Source organism: Haemaphysalis longicornis, unplaced genomic scaffold (assembly GCF_048455015.1).
Source record: "Haemaphysalis longicornis isolate Haplotype H1 unplaced genomic scaffold, Haemaphysalis longicornis Haplotype H1 scaffold_5, whole genome shotgun sequence".
Taxonomy (NCBI): Eukaryota; Metazoa; Arthropoda; class Arachnida; order Ixodida; family Ixodidae; genus Haemaphysalis; species Haemaphysalis longicornis.
Genome location: NW_027526385.1, coordinates 175768614 through 175794823, shown reverse-complemented (window position 1 = coordinate 175794823; position 26210 = coordinate 175768614). Strand labels below are relative to the sequence as shown.

Here is a 26210-nt window from a genome sequence, read left to right as displayed (position 1 = left end):
GGCCTTTTACTGTGTAAATAAATTCTCAGACGATATTCGCTATGTGGTACAATCCAGGTGTTCACCTATAAAGCGCTGACAATGCAATGTGTTCTTTGTACGATCATAATCAGATAATGGGGTGTCAGTAGGGTACTAACTACTCCTGGCTTCCCCACGCGTACCGTTTTCCTCTGTTTTTAACGCCCACAAAAACTGAAGTGCCGTACTTTTACTTTTGCTCATTCTTGGATAAAACGTTTTTTGCAGACGCTGTTCCAAGGAAATCTTGCTTTTCTAACTGTAAGTACAAAGTTTCCACAAACAAAGCTATTTTTAGAAGTGCGGTTAGGTTTGCAATTACAGAGGCGTAAAGTTGATGTGTTTTGTTGCGCTGAGTATGACAGAAAACATTTTACTCTTCAACTGTAGTGAAAGTTAGGATGAATTGGAGTTAGGTTGTACCGCCTATGGAAGATATTAAGCATTCACTCATAAAACGTCATTTTCAAAATTTCTTGATCTGTCCTCAAAAGCTTTCAAAGGTGATGCGAGACATGACCAGTAATTAGAATTACGTGTTTTCGCTAAAAATGTGCTGATATCACCTTCTAACATCTTTATTGATGGCGTAAATTTTGCAGAACTTCCAGTTATTTGAAAAAAAAAACTTGCTTGTTTTGCGGCATTTGTGTGAAAGTAATCTACAGTAACGCTACAAAACTCAAGTAACGTAAGCTATTACCAATTAGTTGAAATTCACCATTCAGCGGGGCCACGCTTCGCTGACTGCACGCTTTTAACGATCACACTGTGCATTACAACTTGTTTATATCGATACACGACTAGCGGCATGAAGATTAAGGAATTGCCACTGACCCCGACAAGGCTGTGTTGAACAATGACGCCTAACACAGCGAATGACCTTTAAAAGTCAGATCTAAACGTGCGAGTGTTGCAAGTGGAATAATGAACAGGTCAAAAATTGTTATTCAAAGACATAAACTCTACAAAATTGAAGGAATCAACGATGCACGGGGTTTCGTAGTTGCGAAAGCAACATTTAGCACTCCAACTTCAACAAGCGGGTACCTGATAATGCGTTTGTGGTTTTGAAATGAACAGGACAGCCATAGTTTGATATTATTATTAATAATTTGCATATTCAATGCAAACAGTTACCACATGTGTTGAGATTCTTCTGATAGCACCCGTTATTCTTCATTTCCTGACAATTAGAATTGCCATTTGCCGCCAAGGTGGAGCAGTCGAATAGTTTCAGAACGCCAATGATTACCGAGGGGATACATTAGTGTGTCAACATCATATGTGGAGGTTATCTTGGATTGGGCTGGAATCGTTTTAATTTGTATGCCGATTATCCTTCTCCCCCTTTGCATTTTGCTCTCTCATTCAGTGGCACGCCTCAGTTCTTGGCCATTGTCGTCATTTTGCCTCCTTTAGCGCAGTAGTTTACCGGTGCTAAGTAACTCCCAGTAAACTATTACGCTTTTCTATAACTGTTTATGATTTTGTCTTGCTCTCTGCCTTTTCCGCATAAAACGCTGTTGGTCTAGTGTGCTTCAAAATTTATATTAGCCGTTACATTTGGAATGTGTTTACTTTCGCCTTAAGCATCCGCTTTATTTGCTTTTATTTTTTCAGTGCGCTTGGGGTGGTGTGATCACCAACCTAAATCCAGAGGACGGTCTTGTAGCTCTTCAGACCATAATTTACACATTCGTGAAGAAGTTTATGCCCTTCCGTGAGTAGTGCAAGCGCGCACCATATTCACTACCTCCTCGCTGATTTTGGCAGCGAACGCTTCCCGAGCTTCGATTTCTGCATTCTGGGTGCATTGTAATCACTAATATTAAGCATCCGCAAAGTAGAAATGATCCTTATGTATGTAAAAGCGAGAGGGAATTCTCCAATTACTCCATTAACATAAGCAGCCATGTATGTGGTCAGGAAAATATTTCTGCAGTTTGGTGATGCTACTTGAGGGAAGTACGTGTGAAGTTGTACGTATGTCCGGATTTTTGTAATTTTTGCCTCATGAGGTACACATAGCTTTGCTACAAAAATGCGCTCCAGTACCTTACCACATGACTCTCCCGTAGGAAAATGGCTAACGACCCTGGCACAAAAGATAAATATTTAACGACGAAGTCAGAAAATTTGGCAGTGCAGGAAAGGACAAAAGTTGCGAGATGTTAGATCAAAGCCACTTCACACCGATCCAGTAGCTTTAGTTAAGTTACCGTAATGAGTTTCAGTATGGGTTTCAGAAGAACAAATCAATGGAGATGAATTTGTTAAATATTAGATAATAACGTATATAACATAGAGAAACAGCTGTACACTACTGGTATTTTTTTGGACTATAGTACAGCGTTTGATTCGAATACACATGACATAGTGTTTGTTAAGTTACCATACTGTGGCATAAGAGGTATTGCACTCGAGTTACTACGGAGTTATTTATCAAATCGAACCAGTTTGTAGTACTTCATACCATGTCTTCAGGTTCGCAATGCATAAAATATGGTCAATATGAGGACCAGTATTATTTCTTATGCACAATAATGACATCCCACACACACCGAAAATTGTGCTTTACGCAGACGACAGAAATCTGTTCTCTTCATAGCGAAACGTGTCATCTCTTGTTTCCTAAACAAATTCATGGCTCGATAGCCTATCGCGATGGCTTTCTTCCAATCAGCTTCAGCTGAACATAATAAAACGAAGTATATAGTTTTTTGATCGGTTAACGGAACTGTTGCTGTTACTAACACACTTTTGGATATAAACCTTTGGAACGAGTTTCCGAACACAAATTTCTGGGTGTAGTATTTCATGAGAACCTTCGTGGAGAAGTTATACTAGTTCTTTAAAACGTAATAATGCGGAACACGTTGGCTTGTTTAGTGAATTTACAGCCTGTTTGCCCAGGATAATACAAAAGCCACTTTATTTTGCCTGTGTACACTCACGGTTACATTATTGCTTACTTGTATGGGGAGTTGCGTCAAAACCATACATGGTAGGCTTGCATCGCATGCAAAAGAAGGGTCGGCCGTTTATTCATAATCTATGAAACTATGCCAACACACTTCCTTACTTACAACAAGATTGCATACTTGATATTCAGTCTTTGTATTTTCAACGACTAGCTGAAACCACGTTTGTGGAGTTCAAAGCTCACCCGGAGCTTTTTCTTTGTAATAACACTAACACTGAAGTCGCATACAATCTCAAGCATAGAAACTTGAGAAAATACGTACAAGAACGAATTATGGCGCTCAAACACCAGAATGGCAAATCCCTAATCTCCTGAACAGTCACCCCGTACTTTTTGACATGATTGAGCAGCTGCCTCGGTAGCCGTTTTACGTGTTGTGTAAGACATTCCTGTAGCTTCGTGTCATTTTGTGGATGTTTACGCTATTTTTGTTTCCTTTGCAAACGCGGAGTATTTACAGGGTAAGTTTATTTTTTATTTTGTAGCACGAGAAAAACATGTATGTCCTTGTGTTTATGTCTCTAGTCATTATGTCTTTGAAGTAGGTATTATTTCGGTTTATTACTCCTAACTGGCATAGGAACATTTGTATTAATTTAGCGATAAATAGTTGCTTCTGTTCATGTCGCTTGCGCTGTCATGTACTAGAGGCCTAGTCAGGTGACCATTACTGGGGCATTTTGCCTAGGAACCTTGGCAATTTTTTTATTCTCAAAAATTCAATAAACAACATAAAAGAGTCTACGTGCAGTGGAGAACAAAAAGGTAGCAATGACATTTTTTAAAAGTAAGGAAGCAAACACAGCCAAGACAGCGAACAACAAGCACCTCGAGGGAAAAGCAAAATGAATGAACGCAGAAAATGAAGCGTAAAATTGTTTTAGATGTGCACGTGGAGATACATTTTTTATTGGAAGAAATTTCCGCGGTCATTCCAATAAACAGTGCACTGCAATCGGAGGGTACAGAAGGCTGCTTGAGGCAGAAAGCTTCTTGGGAGATATTTCCCAAAAGATTACGAATACATCGTCGGCGAAAAGACAGAGAAATAATTCAAGACATTTCGTTTTATGGTGATTTTATCCATCCAACTATGGGCGTAAAAACATTTCCTTGCCCCACATGCAGTAGTTTAGACATCACACCGACAAGCAAGGTGTCCGGCTCTAAGGATGGCCAAAGACTTTAATGCAGAGAACAAGATACAGGGCAGCAGAGCTACCAACTCTGGAGAAAAAAATTAAATTGAGCCTGTAGCCGACAGCACCGTTAAATTTTAGACTAGTCTAACGCGAGGTGGCAACATTTTTTCGGCTGAATGTCACGTGTCATCACCCCAGCGTAAGGGGATACAGCATTCAATTTATCAATCAATCAATCAATCAATCAATCAATCAATCAATCAATCAATCAATCAATCAATCAATCAATCAATCGATAGATCAATTATTCAATCAGTCTAAAAATAAATCCCCGGTCAAACTGTCACCCGCTTCCTTAAATTAGGGTGCACTGCCAGAAGATATGGGGAGTCGACCCACCGAATCCACAGAGCACAGGTGACAAAGGGGGTGGCCGTCTGATGTGCGGCTTTCGCCGACCAGAGCGGCAAGAATGAGCAAGAGCCTTGAACGAAAAAAAAAAAGCACAACGACTTATATTTATACAGACAAAGTTACAACACAAGCACGAGGTAACGGATCGATAATTACAGGCAACTTAGATGGAATTAAAATACAAGAAACAGTCCAATTCGACAAAATGATACAAACAGGAGCGTTAACAAATGAATATTACGAATCGGAGCAGTTAACAAAAGAAAACGAACAGTTCGATGCTTATGAGAGACAGAGTCCCAGCATATTCACCGACCGGGCCGGACGATGCACCGCTGTCGGATGCGAGTCGGCTACCTGGGAAGCGTGGCTTCGCTGTAGGCCAGGCCGCCCGAGACGATCACTGTCATTCGAGGCCCGGGAGCACGTTGGAGTCCTCCAGGGCGCGGGTCGCCGATGGTGTGATGTACAAACTGGCAGGTGCCGTTGTCAATCACGACGTCCAAATGTAGCTGGTTTGCTTAGGCGCGGCTTCTCTTTTTATAGGAGCGCCGGGGCGGAGAAGGAGAGCACAACACACAGCGCGCCCGCCGCCGTCAGCGAATAACTTCACTCTTCTCCCTTCTAGAATCATCGACGCTCTTAAGCACTGGCAAGGCCACGCGCACCTCCTCGAAAGTACTGGAAGCTTCGACGAAACCGGAGCGGCGGGGGTTTTATTTTTGTTGTTTTCTCGCCGGTGAGCCGGCTAGTGATCGTGTTCTTCGTTCGAGAAACTTCCAGCCTTTTCTCGGGCGAATAGAACCGAATGGAATGAATCGGACGACTGTAAGAAGAATTAGGCGCTGTACAATAAAAATGAAAAATTTATAAATTACTTTTAGACGTCGTACGCTCGAGTTTGTGACAAAGCCCCCCAGTTTCAGAATATTATGCAATAATATTCCCAAAACTCACAAAGTCGTGCGTACGCGTCGTTCACAGTTAGTGAACAAAAGAGGCTGTGCCTACTAACACAGAATCGAGTACAGCCCAATGTTCTTCATAATAATAATGACAGGTACAGAATTCGCGTACAGAACAGCGGTTTGGCGCAGATTTTTCAACAAATACACATCTTAGGGACAACTCACAAGTTTGAGCACAATAAAGCTCTAGCAGTCGACAACTGCAACGTTCACGAATGCCACCACTAGTAACGCCAACAATACACGGCATGTGTACTGTATAACAGCGAAAGTAAAGTTTACGCAGAACGCAACTAGTACGTGAATATACACTGTACAGCCAGAGTGGCAAAATAAGTCCAAGTTTCGCGTACAGTACGACAGAGAAACAATAAATACAACGTTCAAGTATACAGTACTCGACGTTTAAATACAACTCTGTCTTACACAATTCCACTCATATCCCACGTGAATACCTAAATTTGCATTCTTCTTGCTTAGCCCGTGTCTATCGGGCGCTTGCGCAACTGCACCTGCCGAATTCTTCTCTTCGGAGAAGATCCTTTCCAAATGTCGCGCGAAGCGACAAACTCTTTCGTGACCGCCGTGATAGCGGTCTCGCGAAAATGTTTCACTGCCTGGGCCTTCACCTGGTGAACGACCGAGTGGCTAATAACGGCTTGGCGCTTCTTCCCACCTGTCCGTCGGGATAAATGGCAGTAGAGATGTTTACTCTTGAGCCCAAACCTGCATTCTTTGTTTCGGCAGCTCGGCTGTTTGCCGAGTTTCTGAAGGCCGGTTTTCAAACGTTTGTTCTTTCCACGACCTTCGGCACTTCTTTTCCTTCTGTGCGGCTCCATCGCAAGGGCCGCAGACTTTGGCCGCCGGAAATGTGCCAGCTTCGCTTTTGGCGGAGCTCGTGTTACGTCGGACACGGCTTCGCCTCTATACGAGGCATCGAATCGGAGTTCTTCTTTCGAAACAGCGGGTGGTTTCTCTCCCACCGCTGATGTCACAGGATGGTCGCCGACGCTTACGTACGGCGAGTTCCCTCCACGGAGTGCGGCCCCGCTTCGTACGGGGACCTCGACCTTGACCTTAGAGTCAGTCTCGTTGCTCCTCGAGCTGTCAGTTACGCACGCGGCGCTAGTCTGCCCAGAGAGTTCGCAGTCTCGAGCTGGGTCTTCCTGCACAACGAGCGTGCAACTACCCGTGTCTTTCGGAAAGACAACGGTTTCCTCGGGCACTCTCCCCGTAATATCGGGTACCCCTTCGTCTAGAGGGTTCGGCCCCGACATCGTGATGGCATCCACAACCGGGATGTTATCTCCATCCTCAAGCTCCGCATCCCCTGTAGGATCATCGTCCTTCCAGGTCTGAAGTGGTGCGCTTTCGCACAATTCTGGAGGTGTTTCCTCCTTGCTGATTGCGGATGAATCCGCCTCTTTGCTTCTAGAGCTATCCTGGCATTCTTTTGCCTTCTCGCGGTTAGTACTTTGGCCACTATTCTCATCTCTTGAATTTTCATCATTGAGTTCATCTTTCCGATGGAACTCATTTCGCACAATCTCTGTGCTCTTATTCATGTCTTGAGACACGGCAGCCACAGCTGCCTCTCTAGCCGACTTATCGGGGTGTGGCTCCTCAATAAGTGGCTCTTCCACCTCCATGGGTGGCGGTTCTTCTGGGGCAGTTAAAGTTATCGGGTCGTCGGGATCTCTGACTCCATCGATGTTGCCGAGGATGAGGTCATACATGGACCTCTCCATGCAAAGGGCGGTTACGCTTCCCGTGTAGTAGGGAGTCTCCACCTCGATCTGAGCTACTGGCAACTCTCGCATTGAGCCATCCATGAAGTACACTGGGTTTGTTTCCCCAGTGAACTCCTGCTCTCGGACTAAGTCCGTTCGCACAATAACTGTGCTGGTGCCGGTGGAGCGCAAAACGGTAATGGTTTTGCCTGACAATTTTCCTTCAACCACCGGCACTGTCTTCGACCCGAATGCCGTAATGGCACCCACGACGTGAATTTTCGTGCCCCCTTTTCGCTCCTCAGAGCTATCAGTAGCATCGTACTGCTTAGGTGCCGTGAGAGGTGCGCATTTGCGCAAATCCTGGCGCCTTTCATCGTTGCTGCTCCTGCATGTCGCAGCCTTGTGTCCAGCCCGCCCGCACTTAAAACATCTGGAAGCACTATTTCTCTTAGAACTGCTCCAGCAGTACTTGGCAATGTGCCCAAACTTGTTACAAGAGTAACATTTCAGCGGGGGTTTTTGGCTGGCCCTACTTCGGTCCGCTACCGCGTTTCCGAAATTTACCTTAACCTTTTCAAGGTTGGTACTGAGACACAGGCGCCTATTCTCTCCCCTCATGCTCCGATCTGCTGATGAGCAGTCGAGCTTCAAACGTTGAGCATCAACATTTGCTCCTGTTAGCTCTTCTTTGCTTGATTTCTCCTCTCGTTCCAACCGAAGTTGTCTCCGAAATTGTTTCTCTCTTTTCCTCTCAGCTTCTGTTCTTGCTGCCTGTCTTGCTCTCTTAACTTTCTCGTTTTCTTCTTTTTCTTTCTGAGCTACCCGCTTCCGCAGTTCGGCCCCTGAGAGGCCCAGCTTGCAGCGCAATGCTACAATTTTCTCTAAATCCATGATTGCAACAAATGTATCGCAATCTAGCCACAATACTCTAGCCTCTAGCTAGGTATATCTACACAGAGAAAGTTAACAAGAGCCCCAACCTATGAAGAGAGTAGCAACCATGCCAAAAAAGTTCCAGGCTCTTTCTCCTCCCTACCGCTCACATCAGACGTCCTGTCGCGGACGCCAGAAATTGTCACCCGCTTCCTTAAATTAGGGTGCACTGCCAGAAGATATGGGGAGTCGACTCATGAGAGCCAACAAACCCCACCGAATCCACAGAGCACAGGTGACAAAGGGGGTGGCCGTCTGATGTGCGGCTTTCGCCGACCAGAGCGGCAAGAATGAGCAAGAGCCTTGAACGAAAAAAAAAGCACAACGACTTATATTTATACAGACAAAGTTACAACACAAGCACGAGGTAACGGATCGATAATTACAGGCAACTTAGATGGAATTAAAATACAAGAAACATTCCAATTCGACAAAATGATACAAACAGGAGCGTTAACAAATGAATATTACGAATCGGAGCAGTTAACACAAGAAAACGAACAGTTCGATGCTTATGAGAGACAGAGTCCCAGCATATTCACCGACCGGGCCGGACGATGCACCGCTGTCAGAGGCGAGTCGGCTACCTGGGAAGCGTGGCTTCGCTGTAGGCCAGGCCGTCCGAGACGATCACGGTCATTCGAGGCCCGGGAGCACGTTGGAGTCCTTCAGGGCGCGGGTCGCCGATGGTGTGATGTACAAACTGGCAGGTGCCGTTGTCAATCACGACGTCCAAACGTAGCTGGTTTGCTTAGGCGCGGCTTCTCTTTTTATAGGAGCGCCGGTGCGGAGAAGGAGAGCACAACACACAGCGCGCCCGCCGCCGTCAGCGAATAACTTCACTCTTCTCCCTCCTAGAATCATCGACGCTCTTAAGCACTGGCAAGGCCACGCGCACCTCCTCGAAAGTACTGGAAGCTTCGACGAAACCGGAGCGGCGGGGGTTTTATTTTTGTTGTTTTCTCGCCGGTGAGCCGGCTAGTGATCGTGTTCTTCGTTCGAGAAACTTCCAGTCTTGTCTCGGGCGAATAGAACCGAATGGAATGAATCGGACGACTGTAAGAAGAATTAGGCGCTGTACAATAAAAATGAAAAATTTATAAAGTACTTTTAGACGTCGTACGCTCGAGTTTGTGACACAAACCAATGAATCAATCAGTCAATGAAACAATCAATTTGATGATGGTGGTGATGGCAAATGACATTTCAATGGTATTATCGGGGCATTATGTTCAGCTTCATTCCCCTTTGCCCTCTTCTCACCTTTCTTTATTATTGATATCCTTCGCCATCTTCCTCCTTTACTGGGACCACCCGGCTACCGCCGAGACCACACGACTTTCACAGAACTGGTACGCACATGCAGCCTTAGTGTTAACGTGAAAACCTTTTTGCCCCATCGGCAATTCATACCACGACCCGTATATTTGGCAGTCAGTGCTAATGGACAAAGCCGACTGAAAAAGACAGAGTAATAACAGTGCCTAGACAGTTATAACGCCTATAGTTTAGAGAAAAAAATTAAAAACCATTATTAGAATTACTTTGAATCTTCTCGAAGAAATTCAAATTACGCCTTACGCTAGCTGGCTGGTTTTTAATAAATGTTATACGACTCCTGTGAAGCAAATATTGCTTGGCTAAGAATTTGTTGATCTCCTAGCTTTGCGTTATTCTAACGTGTATTATGCAGCTTTTATATGAGCGGGTGTTTTTACCTTTGTGTGAAAAGAGCTAAACTACCCCGAAAAAGAGGAAGACCACCGGCGTTTAGGTTTTCCAGGGCTTTCTACGCAAAGACGAATTGGTACCAACTCTCCCACTTTCTGCTCTATTGCCGTTCAGACTGTTCAGTTTGGCCACAGTGCAATTTACTGACCAGTAAGAAACGCAAACGATGACGTATTGGCTAAAAACGATGCCGGCTCATGGGAGCATACGATTAGCCACAAATATAATATATACGCTGGGTCATCACGCAATGCAAGCTTGACGTTCTGCCTTGCGCATACAGCGCTGATCGCATTTTGAGTCATATTATACTCACGTTGCTGTTATTTGACACAGCTGCTTTGTTGGACCCACGCAGTAGTTACTCGAGGGCCTTTTGGTGAAGCAAACGGCAGTACGAAGCAAGCACACATTTGCTATACTGAAAATAGGCGTTAATTCAGGCACGGCCGGAAGACAACACGTGTTGAACTGTGCTTTTGTAAATCGGGATGTGCAGATATTTTTTCGTAATAAACACTATGTTAGAAGCCTCTCCCTCACCACCCGGTTTGTCGTTTGCAGTTCTTTCTTCCATAACAAACATTTACCAAGAAGCTCCGAGTTGTAATCAATTCCAAAAACGTTTGTAAAGCAATTACGCTGCAGTAAAATCTGCGAAAATTCCCACTGTAATACCTTAAAAATCAGTAATGTATTAGCAACCAAAAACAACAAGGGCTAAGCTTACGTCCGAAATGTACTTCCCATTTTCAATTACAAAACTGTCAGTTCTAGGGGCTTATTGAAGCGCAGCAATGACGAGGACAAGAACACAGACGACGACACACAGACGACGACCCAGTGTGTCGTCGTCTGTGTTCCTGTCCTCGTCTTTGGTGCGCTTCAATACGCCGCTATGTACCAACTCACCCAAACCAATACTCTCCTGTCAGTTGTAACTATTGTCACCTTTCTTGCAGTGTTAAAAATTGTGGATTCGTTTTTCGCCAATTCTGCGGATACTCCGAGTGACGTGGTGTACGAAAATACTGTGTGCAAGGGTGAAATCAAGTTTGCGTTTCCCGGAAGCTGGGCTGAGGTATGTCTCTTTTGATCTGTTTGTGGCTGAGCCTTTCTCCGTGCTAAGACGATATGTTTAAATTTGGCAAAACTCATATGAAATATTGTACCGTTTTATCACTTCTCGACATCATTTGTTGGGTGTTCGTAACTTGGGTGGCCACCGCAACTGCATTCAAAGGCGAGATGGGAGACCACGAGGAGCGATAAATTGAAGCAAGCGATATTACGCTGGCAAGATATGGGAATGATAAGGCGTGCTTCCCAGCAAACCACGTTACGTGGTGTAGATATCCTGGAGACATCAGCAATCGACATTGCATATGTCCAGGAGACGTACCGTTGGGGTCAAAATTACATATTTCAACGTTGCTACAACTGCAAAAAACCCATCCAAATCACACAAAAGATAACGTCGACTCTACGTCTCAGGGTACCTTTATATGCTGTTTATGGGATATTACCTTACTGGTACAGCTTATTGATATTGTAGTTGTACGCATGCAAGACGTATATGTACGTCTAGTCTACATTGCTTTGCTGTCTGTGGCACAAACATTAGTTTCTTATATTCATGTCTAGTGTACGTTAGTATGATTGAAATTTACATTCTTTATACATTATTTTGGAACTTGGTCAGCCCCCTTTCAAAGGTTGCCTACGTGTTGTGGGCATTCATACTTCAAATACATGTCTTGCTAGCTATTCAGCACTGTTTGCTGTTACTTGGCACCTGGTTTCTAGAATAATGAGTTTCCATTTTTGAAGTGCTGCATACTGCATGAAGTCTCATATGTGAAGTGCCAAGCTGAGCACACACTCTCGCAGAAGCACACGAAGCGCAGCTCTAAACAAGAAATGTCGCATCGAAAACAAGTGGACATAAGTAACACCAAACCAGTCCTAATCAGCACAAGCGCCCTTGACGCTAAGGCAGCCACAGTAGCGTCATCAAATTGTACCACGCATCACGGCTGTACAGGCCATCTGCAAATAAACTATCAGAAAAAATTCAAAAATTAAACTAATTTACATAACAGTCTTGCCAACCCAGCTGTAAGTGCAGCTGGGTAGTAAGAAAGCTTTCAATGTACACATTAAACACAAAAGAGTTCAAATAAGACAGTTTATATTGACTTATAAATTATGTAATATGCTTTCGCAACACACCCACTTTAATTTAAATTCCTATCTGCCCTTGCCCACAGGGTACGGATTGTATAATTACAAAAATACTACAAATATTCCTGACTATAAAAAAGTCACACAGAGAAGAAAGGTTGACAAAAAATAGGAAAAAAAAGTAAACATGTAAACCCAGGGTACAAGCACAAGACAGTTATGCAACTTGAAATATCTCACAATAAGTGAAATGGGTGGAAAACAATGTAAGAAAAGTGTGGAAACAAAGAAATGATTTAATGGTGGTTACAAAAACAAAGCAAATATACGAAAGTGGATAATTCGCATCTAGTAAAAAGTTTGGGGAACAATAAAACAAACGCACCTTGGAAACGCAGAAGTGGTGTTGAATGGTGGTTGTGAGTGCCATACAAATTTTAGCTAATTTAAACAAACCAATATCTAAGGAAATGGTAAAGAACATTAGAAAAGGTGTATATACAGAAATGACGGTACGGCGGTTACAAGAGCAGTAGAAATTTATGTGATGAAATGATTCACACTTAGTGAAATGGCAGGACAACAATCAAAGAACAAAAAACTTTAGAAACAAATTATTGAATTGTGGTTAGGAAAACTATTCAAAGTTACACTGTTTTATTATTTCACGCAAAGTGATATGGTTTTAGAACAAAGAAAAAATGGGGAACACCGAAATGATTGAATAGTAGTTACAACAAGACAGATTTACACGACTACGTAATTCACACCAAGTTATACGCTCAAAGGACAACAACACAAAATAAAAACGCATGGAAGCACGGAAAAGATTCAATGGTGCATGCCTCCATCATCAGTTATGCTAGCTATTTTTGAACAGTTTTTGTTCTTCGTTGTGGTGCTAGAAACTGCCAAATTAGTTGCAGACCGGATTAGTTCAAAGGAAGTAAAAATTTCATGCTGACACGCCCAGTGACTGGGTAAACTGAGCCGTCAGTGAAAATTCTGAGAGCGGTGTTATACTCCTCGTCTAGCCGTTTGAGTGTCAACTTCAACGCTTTCTTTATGGAAAGTACTCAGGCAAGAGAATATTCATGTCGTGCTGTGGCCTTGTTGCATTCAACACGAACGGGAAAGCGTTTGTTTGCACTTGTTTGAATAGTCGTAAAATGTCCAAGCACTCCGGCACTCCACTAGCAGATCAGCCGGCGAGTCATTCCGCGAAACATTCGAGAGATGGCCCCGTTTACATTACCGTGTCGCTACGCAAAACTGATGAGACGCTCTACTAAAAGTCCCCTCGCGGTGTTTACGTAGCGGGACGCAAAAATTTAGCGTTTAGCGTACGGAAAGGCAACAAACGCTGTACTAAAACTCTCCACTAAAGAAACAAAGCGCAAGTATTTATCTACTTATCGCTCCGTGCCGCCTGTAACGCCACCGCTTCATTTCGAAGGCACGTTTCACACAACGCCAGCAACAAAGTACAACCTATATGCCTTTTCACAGATATGCTGGCAAAACTAATAAAGCGTGATATTTCACTAGTAATGACGTTGAGATGCACAATACTCACGAGGGAAAGGCGATAAACAAGGCTGTAACGGCAACGGTCTAAATAGCGTTGCATCGGTGACAACTGTCGTCGCGCTTTCGACTCGCTGAGGTCTTGCAGACGAATTGAGTTCATAACACAATTCACATGGCTGCACACAATCTTCATTCATTCACAGTAGTAACAGTAGGCATTTCAATAAAATTCGGGCTCTCACCCTGCTACAAACTTAAACTGAACTGTGCTGAAGAAGCGCGACATTGCCCGGCGTTCCGACGGTCATGACCAGTGGATTGGATTGGCTCATATGATCTGGCTTTATAGCACCGTCGTTATTTTGTGGTCTCAAAACAACATATCAAGCAATGAACTTTTCAATGGTTCAAACTGTGGCATTAGTACACATTTTGTGTATTTTATGTAGTTTTTATCTTAAGAACGGGAGGAATTCATGCCCCTGTTTGGGCATTGCGGGTTTAATGAAGTAGACGGCGCGCATGGCTCTGATACAAATTAAAGAACATTGTTGGCCGTGAACCTCGAGCCTTAAATAAAATCCGTTCTTTAGAAAGAATATTGCTGACTCAAATAAAATTAAGATGATTTATCGGCGTAAATCTCGCATTGCAAATTCGAGTAGCCCAACATACGCTAATGGCGCAAAATTCAAAAAACAGAATAAAAAGCGCGCAGGTTGTATGTTTGATATCTCAAGATATTACGTGTGTATAAGTTTAAACAGAAAATATAACGCATAAAGCTAACGTCGTACTTCGTAAACAAATACTAGGCACGTCCATTTCCTATCTGAGCAGCTTATTAAACCTCGCCAACGGTCCCTACTGCAGCACACGGTCTTTTTTTCCAGGGAAGTGCGCTCGCTTCATTATCGGCTCCTTTTGATTTTAGAATTTAGAATCATACAGGCTTTTGTGGGATTCCACCACGTGAGGGGCTCACAAAAAAGAAAAATTCCCCGCATTTCCCCGAGGGGAAGAATGTGAAAGTGCGAATGCACGAGTTGAATTTGCGCGGTTCGGTAATGTTCGCGAAAGAGAGATCACACACACACACACAAGTACAAAGAAAGAAAGATGCATTTATTCACAGACACCTATTTGTGTTGTCGTTGTACTTGATTGCTAGAGCGGATCTCAGCTTTGAAATTTCGTGTCAGTACTCCTTTAAGCAGGTGCATTAGCCCTTCTCACGCCCGATTCTTGGCCAATCCCCCACGTGGGTATGTGCCATGTCAGTGGCCAGGCAGCGCGCGCCCATCTCCCCCCGTTGCCAAGGAAGACGAGGAGATTCCTGGCCAATCCCCCACGTGGGTATGTGCCATGTCAGCGGCCAGGCTGCGCGCGCCCATCTCCACGTGCGCGGACATCGCCGGTGGACGCAGGTTCAGGGTCGCTTAAGAAGTGCAGTGCACTTAAAATACTGCGCGCAGAAAATACAAGCGCATGTGAGCATGAATCACGTGAGAAGCGCCCTGCATCATCCAGGCTTGCACGTGGGCTTACGCCACGTTAGGGGCACTCGAAAAAGAAAAGAAATTACCGAGTGCATGTGAGCGCGCGCCTCGGTATGAGCACCCGGCATCATCCAACTTGCCTTTCCAGAACACTCTGCCCAGCGTTTGTGACATGATCTCTCGCGCGCTGTTCTCGCCAGTTCACGTACGCTAGCGCCGGAAGTGGGCAGCACCGAACAGCTCGCGCTGCAGACGCCGAGTTCGCGAACCCGGTAGCCGCCGTTTCGAGCACGTGCTACACGGTCCACCTTGTTAAATATGTTTAAGCCAACGGACGAAACAATCCCTGCTGGCCACTCATGGAGAGCTTTCAGGAACGAGTTAGAAAATCCATGTCAGGTGCAACATCCGGTTCTCCGACGAAGGGAGAGAGAAAGAGAGAGAAATCACTTTATTTTCCAAGCACGTTGGGTAGGAACGCGTAGTGGCTGCCGGCCGAAGGCTGGCGGCGGCAGTGGCGGCTCGGTCAACCAGAAGTAGCTGCGCCCCATGTTGAGAGCAGCCGAGCATGTCCTTCCACTGCTCGACGCTTGAGATGGGGTGGAATGGGTTAAGAAAACAGGCCCACATGCCATGGCTTAGCGCGTCCCGGGAATCACAGAGGGGACAGTTGGGCGCAGGGAACTCAGAGGAGTAGGTCTTGTGGAGGAGGGATCGGTGGGCGAGGGAGTTGGACTGAAGGAGTCGCCGTAGGCGCTTCTGAGCGTTGGTGAGGGATGCGTGGGCAGTGGGAAAACGGCGGCGGGAGGGGCGATAATGCTCCGTGGCTTCTTGGTACGAGAGCAGACGATCGCGTGCTGACCGAGCACTGTGTTAGAGAGCAAGAGCGAGCCCAGCACGGCTGTTTAGTTCTCGTACTCCTTTGTGGGCCCCCTCATTGCCTCCCACCCCAGTGGGGGCCGGGGTCCAGACGATGTCGACTATTTGAATATGGGGATTTTGGAGAATCTTGAGTGCCGTAGCCGAAACGCTACCACGAATGAAGTTTTGAATGACCGTCTTCGAATAAGGGATTATAATGTGTTGTGGCAGCCTGGTGATGCGGGCCAGGGCTATTGCCGCCTCTTCCGCCATTGCGGGGTAAGATGTCTGTACAGTGAAAAAAGTGACCGGAGGAGAGCCCGCCAGCTCTCCTGTTCCTCCATCCTTTCACCGTCGGTACAAGCTGGGGAAATTTTTTTGTTTACATATGAAGCTGAACAGTGTCGAAAGCGATTTGTGAGGTCAGCATTTGTATTTTCATTACGAAGGTAGAACTACCAAGTAAAATGGTGGTTACACTGAATAAAAACTCCTATGAGCATCAAATTTTGTTCAGGCATATGTCGAGTCTAATTGATTTATTATGTCCTCCGCATTTATATTTCCGTAAAAGCAATATTGGTGGATTATAAAACTCGCACAAAACGCCTCGGTGCAAAACTCATACAAAACACATACAAAACCCCTCGGTAACTTCAAAACAGTATGACTGCGGAGAGTTTGAAAATAAAGTATAGCAGAGATAGCTAAAATAAATGTAACTGCGATAGACATGTACGAAGTAAAAGACTGACATAACAGCCACATCTGAATAACGTCAGCAAAATATGTCTTAATATCGTCCACAAATGAAGCAGCAGCAACATCCATAGTACGTCTTTGGCATGGTTGAAAGAACGTCCGACATTAAGGTACCAGCAACATTTTCTCAACATCCAAAAATTTTCACAAAAATATTGCACGTTGTACGGATGTCTAATATAGATACTGCTGGGACATAGACGTTCAGTTCTTTTTGGGACGTCGCAGAGTTGTTAGTGGTTTGCTGGGTTAGGTCAAGCTTCGTTGCAGCATATGCATCAAAATCGAAGTCAGTTGTTTTAACAGGTCTAAAAGAAACCTCGGAAAAAGCTTCAGGCTCCTTTTTGATGATTGATACCATCACATAAGCAGGGCTTATGGTAGTGCTCTTCCAATATAAGTTAGTCATATCTACCTATTTGGTTGATTATTTGGAGGACACGTCACTTCCGTTAACAACTAATCAAAAGCTAGTATCCCATTTCTCTTCGTGTAAATCAGCATTATAGGGGGGTATTTCACCTGTGAGATAGAGTTTCTACTTATTGCAACTGACATTGCTTACATCATCACCACCATCGTTAGTACTCTGGCATTGTCATTTCCAGCTTCTTAAGTGATTTGAAATGAGGACACGCGTTATATTTCGTACTTGACGGGCGTGCATACACTGGCACGCTACGCAGCCGAAAGCACTTGTCCACGCGGGTTTTGCACTTTTTTATAGCGCAGTGAGAGCTCTTCTAACATGTGCACAATTACCTCCGTCGGAGATCCGTTGGTCGTCCATTGTGACGTGTGTCTAAGAGAAAAATACTACACTCACCCGCGCGGTGGATCAGTGGATAAGGCGTTGCGCTGCTGAGCATGAGGTCACGGGTTCGATTCCCGGCCGTGGCAGCCGCTTTTCTGATGAAGGCGGAAAGCAAAAACGCCCGTGTGTACGAGATTTCGGCGCACGTTAAAGATCCCCAGGTGGTCATAATTAATCCGGAGCCCTCCACTACGGCGCGCCTCATCACCTGCGTTGCATCGGCGCATTAAACCCCACAATCAATCAATACTACACTTGTGCGATGCGGGTGATAAAAAACAGTAACCTGTAGCCCACCACAGCGACGGCCCCTCGATCCCTACCTTTGGTGCCGCCTGCGGTATGCCCCAGTTCACCTGGGAGAGCGATAGTTCCCCTTCAATATGGCGCTCGCTATGGGCGACGCGGCGTCGGCGGTGGCGCGGAAACGAACGCAGCCGCGGTGAAACGAGAGCAGATTCGATCTAAGGTTCTTTATGAGAATTCAGCAGCAGAATAAACATCGCAACTCCACCGCAACGCCTATCATCTTCAGTGGCCGCGCACTACCATAATCATTAGCCACCGTGCTTTTCTCGGGAAAGGTGAGGCCAGTCACACAGAATAAATCAGGCCCTCTTTGTGGCAAAACGTGGGGCGCCGTCTCTGTCATGCTTCTTCCTGCTCTCTACCGTTTGGTTCCATTAAGTAACATGAATATTAGGACATTTTCTCGCACTGGATGGGACACAACATGGTGTATATTTTTGTCATTGGACATCCCTCGAAACATGGCTGTGTTCGTCTGGTGGTTGTCCGCGACAATGCGAATGATGAAGAACACCGTCTCTTCGACAAGTTTCAGCGCAGTGATCGTCAGGTCATTCACACGGTCATATTAATGGTTCCTGGTAAAAAAACACACTACGGAAATAACGTAAGCCGTCGAAATTCCCCGAAGAACTACTCAAGGAAGCCTGTCAGCTGTTTCAGCGGCACCACTAGTTCGACGCTCGAAGCTTCCTCTCTTTACAACCTAGCGATGAAAGCTCAGCAGACTCTCTAGGAAGCCACACCAGGAGCAGTAGGAATGCGAAATTTGTCATCGAACTCATCGTGATTTTTGCACAGGCGTAGCTGACTTGGAAAGAACCCACGCTGCGGGAACGTGTGTTGTTTAAGGCGACTACTTGTAAATGATTCGATATTTTCGGGCAAGAAAATTCTAAATCTGCCGTGTCGAAGCACACTACAAGATTTTGTCAGTCCTACTACAGGATAAACCGGCGTAACAAGCCTAATTAAGAAATAGCTCCATCATTCCATCCTTTACAAGTGTCGCCCTATACAAATTCGGCCACACCTTATCAAAGTTCATAATCAGTTCGATGACAAGTTTCGCATCCCTACTGCTCCTAGCGCGGCTTCCAAAGGAGTCTGCAGATTTTTCACAGCTCGGTTGTCCTGGTATTGCTGAACATTTACTTTGTATTCATCACTGGTTCGTTGATGTTTTAGGGACGAAGCACCTCAATGGCTCGGGCTGTAGGCGTCCCGTATCGTCGTCGTTGTTTCATGCCGTCGTATCTTCATGTGGTCATGGTACTAAAACACCGGAACACACGTTTTCCAACGCCTCGCGCCAGAACGTAACGCGTACTGAAAGAACACACGGAGACACTCGTTTTCCAACGCATCGCGCTAGTTCTTAGCATACTTGTTAACTTGTCCGGTGTGTTACCCGAAGAAAACCTGCGGCCAGTCTGTCTCCCATTTACTTTTTAGATGCGACGCATCTCTTGCTCTGTGGCATGTCCCTCCTGGGTCGGCGTCGGCGTCGGCGGCGTCCGAACGCCACGTGCGCATGCGCGACTCTCCTAAGCTCTTCTCTCCGACAGCTGTGCGCAACACACTCACTTCGTCTCATTATCAGAAAACAACAGCTGCGGGTGCGCGCTTCGCACACTTCGCTCCGCTCCCGTCGCGCTAGTGCGCGCATGCACGACTCTCCTCCGCTGTCTCCTCTCCTTCAGGCGCTCTGCGGTGGTTCAGTCAGCGCTCGCTCTCGTTCGACTTCGCGTCACTTTGCTTGACGACTGCGTGCTTGACTTGATTCTTCCGATGAAGACGGGATGGAAGCGACAGTCCCTTCAGCGAGTGGACTGACGCAATCCAATACCAGCGTCAGTTCAAACGCTCCCCCCTGATGCGTCGCATCACATCAGGGTTCCCTCACGGGTAGATGGGCGTAATTTTTTAATGCTGTTCAATGCAAGAGAGGGCACCATCAACTCAGCAAGCGCGCGATTGCTCCTCGCATCGGGGGCGCTCCTCCCGATTGCTCCTCCCTCCGCTCTTCTCCGGCGATTGCTCCTTCTACCGGCCCGTGTGGGAAGATAGAGACTTACAATTTTGAGTACACTGACACACTGCATGTTTCGCCCCACCGCAGAGTTAATGTTAGTGAAGATGGCCGGGGATTCTTTTGCGAGCGCGCGTTGAGTCTCTACACTTTCGCTCGAAGGCGGTTTGGGTTTCTTTTCGTCCTTGCAATTTATCCTACCAGGGGAAACTTTGTCTGCGATTCTTCAATTTTTATTCCACTTTCTAAGTGTTCCTCAACATCGGCATACTCGCCGGAAGCTGCGTTTTCTTTCGGCCTAAATCCAGTGTTTGCGAATTCAGCCTGGGGATCTTCGAGACAAAAATGTTTTTCATTTCCGTCACTAACGCTGGTTGCCCTGGCTTGCTCGCTGTCACGTACGCGTTACGTGGCGCACGAAGCAGAGTGTCTCGCTCCTTGGGACTAGACGGCCACATGTATTTTGGTATAGGACGGACACTGAATTGGCGTGGCTGTTGACAGCAGCAACTTGCAATTCATGCCTACCCCGTAGTCATCTGCGGTGAAGTGAAGCGAATACACTGCGGTCTTGGAACGTGGCTGCCACTGGCTACCCTTGGCACTCCCTGGTTGGTATATGTTCCGCAGCCTAGAATCTCAAGAGGTTCTCGTTGGACGGCAGTTCATGGTATCACAGTTCCTTGTTTTGCGAAAATAGCCGACTTACTTAGTGGCACGCTAGAATTTGTAGGTATGGCTTGAAGTGCGATTCATCTCTATAGTGGTTTGATTGATTGTAGGGTTTAACGCGCCGACGCAACGCAGGCGATGAGGCGAGCCGTAGTGGAGGGCTCCGAATTAATTTTGACCACCTGGGGATCTTTAACGTGCGCCGAAATCTCGTGCACACGGGAATTTTTGCTTTTCGCCTCCATCAGAAAAGCGACCGCCGCGGCCAGGAATCGAGCCCGCGACCTCGTGCTCAGCAGCGCAACGCCTTAGCCACTGAGCCACCGCGGCGGGTATCTCTATAGTGGTAAACCTAACAACAGTCACGAAAATAATCGAGGTGCCAGGCAGACCACAGGACGGCAGGGTAAAAGTGTGAGAGTATAAAAATACACATTCAAACGAGGCGGTGCAAGAAGGTGCAAGGCGCTTTTCTCGCCTATAAGCAGACCTCTCACCATGCCCAGTAAGTCGACGTTTCCTGTTACACGCATGTTTTATTCGCGAGACGAATAGGCAGGCCAAATCGTAAGGTGAGAGATCGAGTGGCCGTGCAACAGAAACGATTTATGTTCTCCTAAGGCGGCCAGAGAGAAGAACAGAGCATTTACGACGGAGTGTCTCACGCCCTACCCCTCTGAAACCAAATACTAGGCGCAATCCCTCACAGGTGCTGCCTTCTCATTGTAAAAATAGGTAGCTCTGCACAACCAACTTATAAAATAATAGTAATAAAATAGAAATTGTGTGGGTTGCGGCGAACGTTGTCTGTTGGTCGGAGCACAACGGGCATCATGTTTCCCATCTTTAAAGGAGCTAATGGTAAAAGAATGAGTATGCGCGGGTCTCCGCAGCAGAAGAAACAAAGATAGCCACAGAGGACAATTTGCTCCACCACGTTGGGGAGATATAAAGAAACCATCTTTGAAATGAGGGCAAATTGAAGAACTTAATGCTATTGTCCTGCGTTGTCATAAGAAAGGCAAATATTACACGGTGTGCGTTCTCGGCAGCTTCACACTGTCTTCACACCAAATGTAACACACCTAAATAAAATCACCAAATAATGTTTCGATACAAAATACAGAAATGACAGTAAAATAGGAGAAAATATATATATCTTGCTCTATTCGATCACGTCAGAGTGTGATAGTGCGGAGCTGCCAGCCTACGCAGTCGGCAGATATGCAACGGCCAAACGGCTCCTGCAATGCCTCAGGTGACGTTTTATCTTCTAAGACATTTCCATGGAGTCTTCGGCCATGTGTAGCTCAAAATGATTCAATTGAGCATTTTTCTCTACCAGAGGGAGCATGTTTAATCAATGGGTGTGCGGTGAGTTGTTTCGAGCACATAGGATTAAGTCATTCAGAGTAAGAGCCTATTTAAGACAACCTCCGCACTTTCCCCGTACCGAGATCCCTGGATCCACGCAGCTCACAAAGCTATCTACATGGTGCGGTTGCCATGTGAATTCAGTATTTTAAGTTCAGATTAATAACCTGAGCTTAGACTAGAGGTTCTTTCTTAGGTTACTATAAAAATACGTCTGCCCTAAACTAAAGACGTCTGCCCTAACACAGATATACTTTCACACTTACTATGAAACGTAAGTTTAATAATGAAAAATTGAAGTTCCTACTTCACGTGGCGGTCACATTGTAGACATCTTTTTTTATTCATGGTTAAAATCTTCCGGCCAAAAAGTTTTGTATTTTAAACAACTACTGTTCCCAAAACGTTGGTTACAGAATTTGGAAGCACGTGCAGACTACATTATCCCCCCCGGCACTGCGCAACTCTTTCCCTCAATCCTAGCAGGCAGCCACTTATGTTGCGAGCGGTAAACACCGCATTATACTACGCCTTATATATGCCCCCCTCGCTGTTCTCATCCAGGGAAAAGGTTTACCTGGAAGAGCAGTGTAAGGGTTCTGACTTTTAACAATGTCTCCCATCTTGCACTCCCGCAATAAGCTTTTGTTGAACTGCAAAGATGCTTCACACGGAAAAATGTTCTCAGATTGGCCTATTCATGCTTGATAACCTCGATGTTATCTCTGTTGCAGTGCATCGGCCAGACGCTGATGGTTTGTGAGAATGGAAAGCCGGTAAATGTAAGTGCAGTTTCACCTCAGTAGTTTACCTTCTGCTAAGCTCTTCTGAGATTAACACTCACTTATAGAGGCAACGACGTATGGGAAATCTTCCTACTGTGTGAAGTGGCACACATTTTCTTCAGCGCATATTACCGGCCCGCTAGATGCATGAGTAGGATTTGAAGCCACGTTTAAGCTTCACGATGGTGGGTAAATTTGAAAATGTGTCATGCATCTCCCAACGTACGTGGTGCACGAACCGAATTTGCAAGCGCAATGAAAGAGCATAAAACTGGTCGTCTCCGGGGACACGGTTGCCTAATTACGTAGCTTTGGCACCCAATGGGAGTACATAAAAAAAGCACTTTGAAATCATCTCGAAGCTGCAACAACTTCACATAGTCAAACACTCCCCACTGAACTGTTGTTGGTAAAAGTTTTTAATTCACGTTCACAAAAGACACAGTCAGGAATTTTCGTCGAACTCTCCAGTACTCCAGTACTTGCCACCTATCTTAGTAAATGTCTAAACCTAGGCAGTGGCTTCAGCTTTCAATATTTTTATTTGTATTTAAATGGCCCTGACTGTTACATCATACACCTTACACTCACAACCGAAATTTCGGCGAGGGCCTTTCACAGAATGTACGTCTTTCTGACCTCTTATAGTGACTCGGAGCCGACATTCTGAGACGCGATGGTTTTTTTGTATCCGGTGGTAGTCCCGAATACCTTGCGATTTTGCTCAACAGTAAATAACATGCCGCGCCGTGTCTGCACGTGCCATCAGAAGTTGGTTTACCAGAAGTCGTATCGACAACTAGCCCAAATTTTTGCGTGGAATAGTCATCAGAAGTTGTTCTCAGCCTTCGGTTCTTCATCGTTCTTCCTTCCGCTGCGTATATTCCTGTTGAAAATTCCTATATATATAAACACTTCCCTAAAAATAGCCATGGAGAAAGTAAGGAAATACAATCTTAATTCTGTCCATGTGCGTAGTTGTCCCCCATCATCAAAAGGTTTTAAAATAATGAAGAAAGAGGTTGCACTCTATCCGCAAACGGCATGTTACGGTAGCACCTGGGCTACTCTGCGATGTTACGTGCTTGCGTTGGAGAATCCCATTGCAATATTTCAGCCTCGTGAACGTCGATCACCATCGGCCGAATCATCCAGTTCCTTGAATCGGCTCGCTGTAACAACTGTTTCGAATTCTAGTTCTGAATTTAATTATTTTGGCTGGCAGTTACCCCTTCCTTGAAGTACATTCCCTCCCCGCATCTTCTTCGTTTCATGCTATTTCGAAAACATTGCATACAAGTCGAACTCTCGCTGATTTTACAAATAATGTTTTTTTGTGTTTTAGGAGCCGTTATCAAAACATTAGTATGGTTTTACGGGCTATATTCCAAATAAGGCTACAGTTGTGGCACGCTAGTAATGATTGGTTATTCTTCGTTTACGAATGTCACAGTTGGCTAAAGACTAGTGTGCACACAAGAACTAACGAAGACATTCGCGCAGCCCGCAATCAATGGCGCGGTATGACATAGAGGTTTATTAACAGCCTACTCATTGTCTCACTGTTACGAAGTGATAAACGATGCCGAGTACGGGCAAGTGAAACAAAAAATATGGTGACCTATTTCCCCCAAGGTACAACTTAAACATACAGCCCAAGCTAAAGGTTAATTATTTAACCCACCATTAAGGCTGGCGTGGAACTTGTAGTCATTGAAACCAGTGACGATAATTTCAAGTGGTAGAAATATATACTACTAATAATAGTTTAATTCATACACGGATAGTGTGGAGCCAGGCGCAGAGCGCTGCAAAAAGCACACATGTCATTGTCCCCCATACCCAACTTAGAATGGCGTGCGACAAGTTTACGTAGCCGTTATTCCATCTAAGAACCCAACGCTCCTGTCTAGACCCCCTTTCATCGCACATATCTGCTCACAACGCTACCAAAACATTTAAAGCGCCGAAGCAAACACGGCAAAAACAACGGGAGGCTGCGTAGAACAATGCACCGGCTCATCCCACAAACGAGGCGACCGCGGAGTGGTGGCGCCACCCGGCCAGCTGCCCGGTCCCTATACGCCACGTGTTAATAGGCAACGGATGCGAGTTGGGCACTCCGATGCGGATAGCTTCGCACGAAAGTGGGATTTTCCAAAAGCGTCACAACCAGCGCTATCGCGCCCTAATATTTACGATGTTCAGTTGGTTCCGCAAATATCACGAGCTTGACTCTGTGTACTGGCTGCGGTTTCCCCTTGGGTGACACATTTTGAATGTGTCGTCGGAATAACTCTACTTTCATCATAAAATATGGAAAGTTTGTTTACAGAAAGTCATACTGAGCAGAACACCTAATTAACAATGATTTTAGAACAACAATATGTTTATGTCAACTTTATGCTTGCAGATATCGATGGTCATGTCACTGGTTTCATCCACCGGGGTATGTACAAATTTCATTAAATCGTGTCGGATATTTGCCGAAAATAATTTTGACTAATGTGTAATGATTACACGCTTTAGTTAGCATTTACGGGTATCACTTTATAGGCACATATTATATTCTACCACCTTCATGGTGGCAATAAATTTAGGTCAGTTGCGCAACTTCATTTTATCTGAAATTGTCATGGGATTTAAGTGTGGAGTGATTTTTAGAGGTTAGGAGGCTCCATCTGTTAATCTGAAAATGTTTTAATAGTAGTAGATTTACTATGATTAACAGAAAAAGTAGAGTTATAAATACTCGAGCCTGTTTTTTTAGCCGCAGAGAGAAAAACTGTGCTACGGAAGGTCGTAGTTTACGGGAATTTCACGGCAATCCGCCTACGAGCCTCCAAACCACGACTTATAGGGTTTTATATATGATTGTAAACATTCTACAGGTTCAAGCTTTGTATTCTGTTAATGTTATAGCCCCAGAGTCTTGCTACTGCGTGGTAATTTGCTCATTTAGCCATCTTGACGAGTGATATACAATCTGTTGAGTCCATGCCTACCTGGAGGCCAGTTTGAAAAGGAGAAATACACTTCGTGGAAGTTGAGCTACTGAGCGCATTGGCTTCTTGGTTACGTATGTTGTAAGTTACGTTTATTCAAGAATATAGCGCGGGTATTTCGTTCTTCCCAATCGTAGTGCATTCTCAACGAGATCCTTACCAGCGATCCAGAGGAAACCATGGAAGAGATCTTTTGTAGTTTTGTCGACGCTGCAGAAGTTTTCTTTTCAATAATCCCAGGTAGCAAGATTCTCTACGATCTTTTCCTGGGCAATATTTGTGAGTAATATCACCATCGAATTTTTGTTTAATCTGTGCACGCAATATAACGCATGTCTCACTTTAAAAAATAATAAGACGCAGCGGAGTCTATACATTTGAGGCGATATAGCAAAATCTCAGTTTTTACCCAGTGCACTCGACTTGCAGGCTTCTTTAATTTCCAGAAAGATTGA

General features: G+C 45.2%; 1 protein-coding gene across 1 annotated transcript; it reads left to right on the top strand.

Annotated features, from left to right (window-relative positions):
• Positions 1-232: 232 nt before the first annotated feature.
• Positions 233-26210, top strand: LOC144139518 (uncharacterized). Its single transcript, XM_077671834.1, has 6 exons — positions 233-282; positions 1645-1744; positions 10891-11009; positions 22700-22747; positions 25164-25199; positions 25893-26210. The coding sequence occupies exons 2-6, from the start codon at positions 1735-1737 to the stop codon at positions 26040-26042; spliced, it is 363 nt and encodes a 120-aa protein (XP_077527960.1). The 5' UTR covers positions 233-282; positions 1645-1734; the 3' UTR covers positions 26043-26210.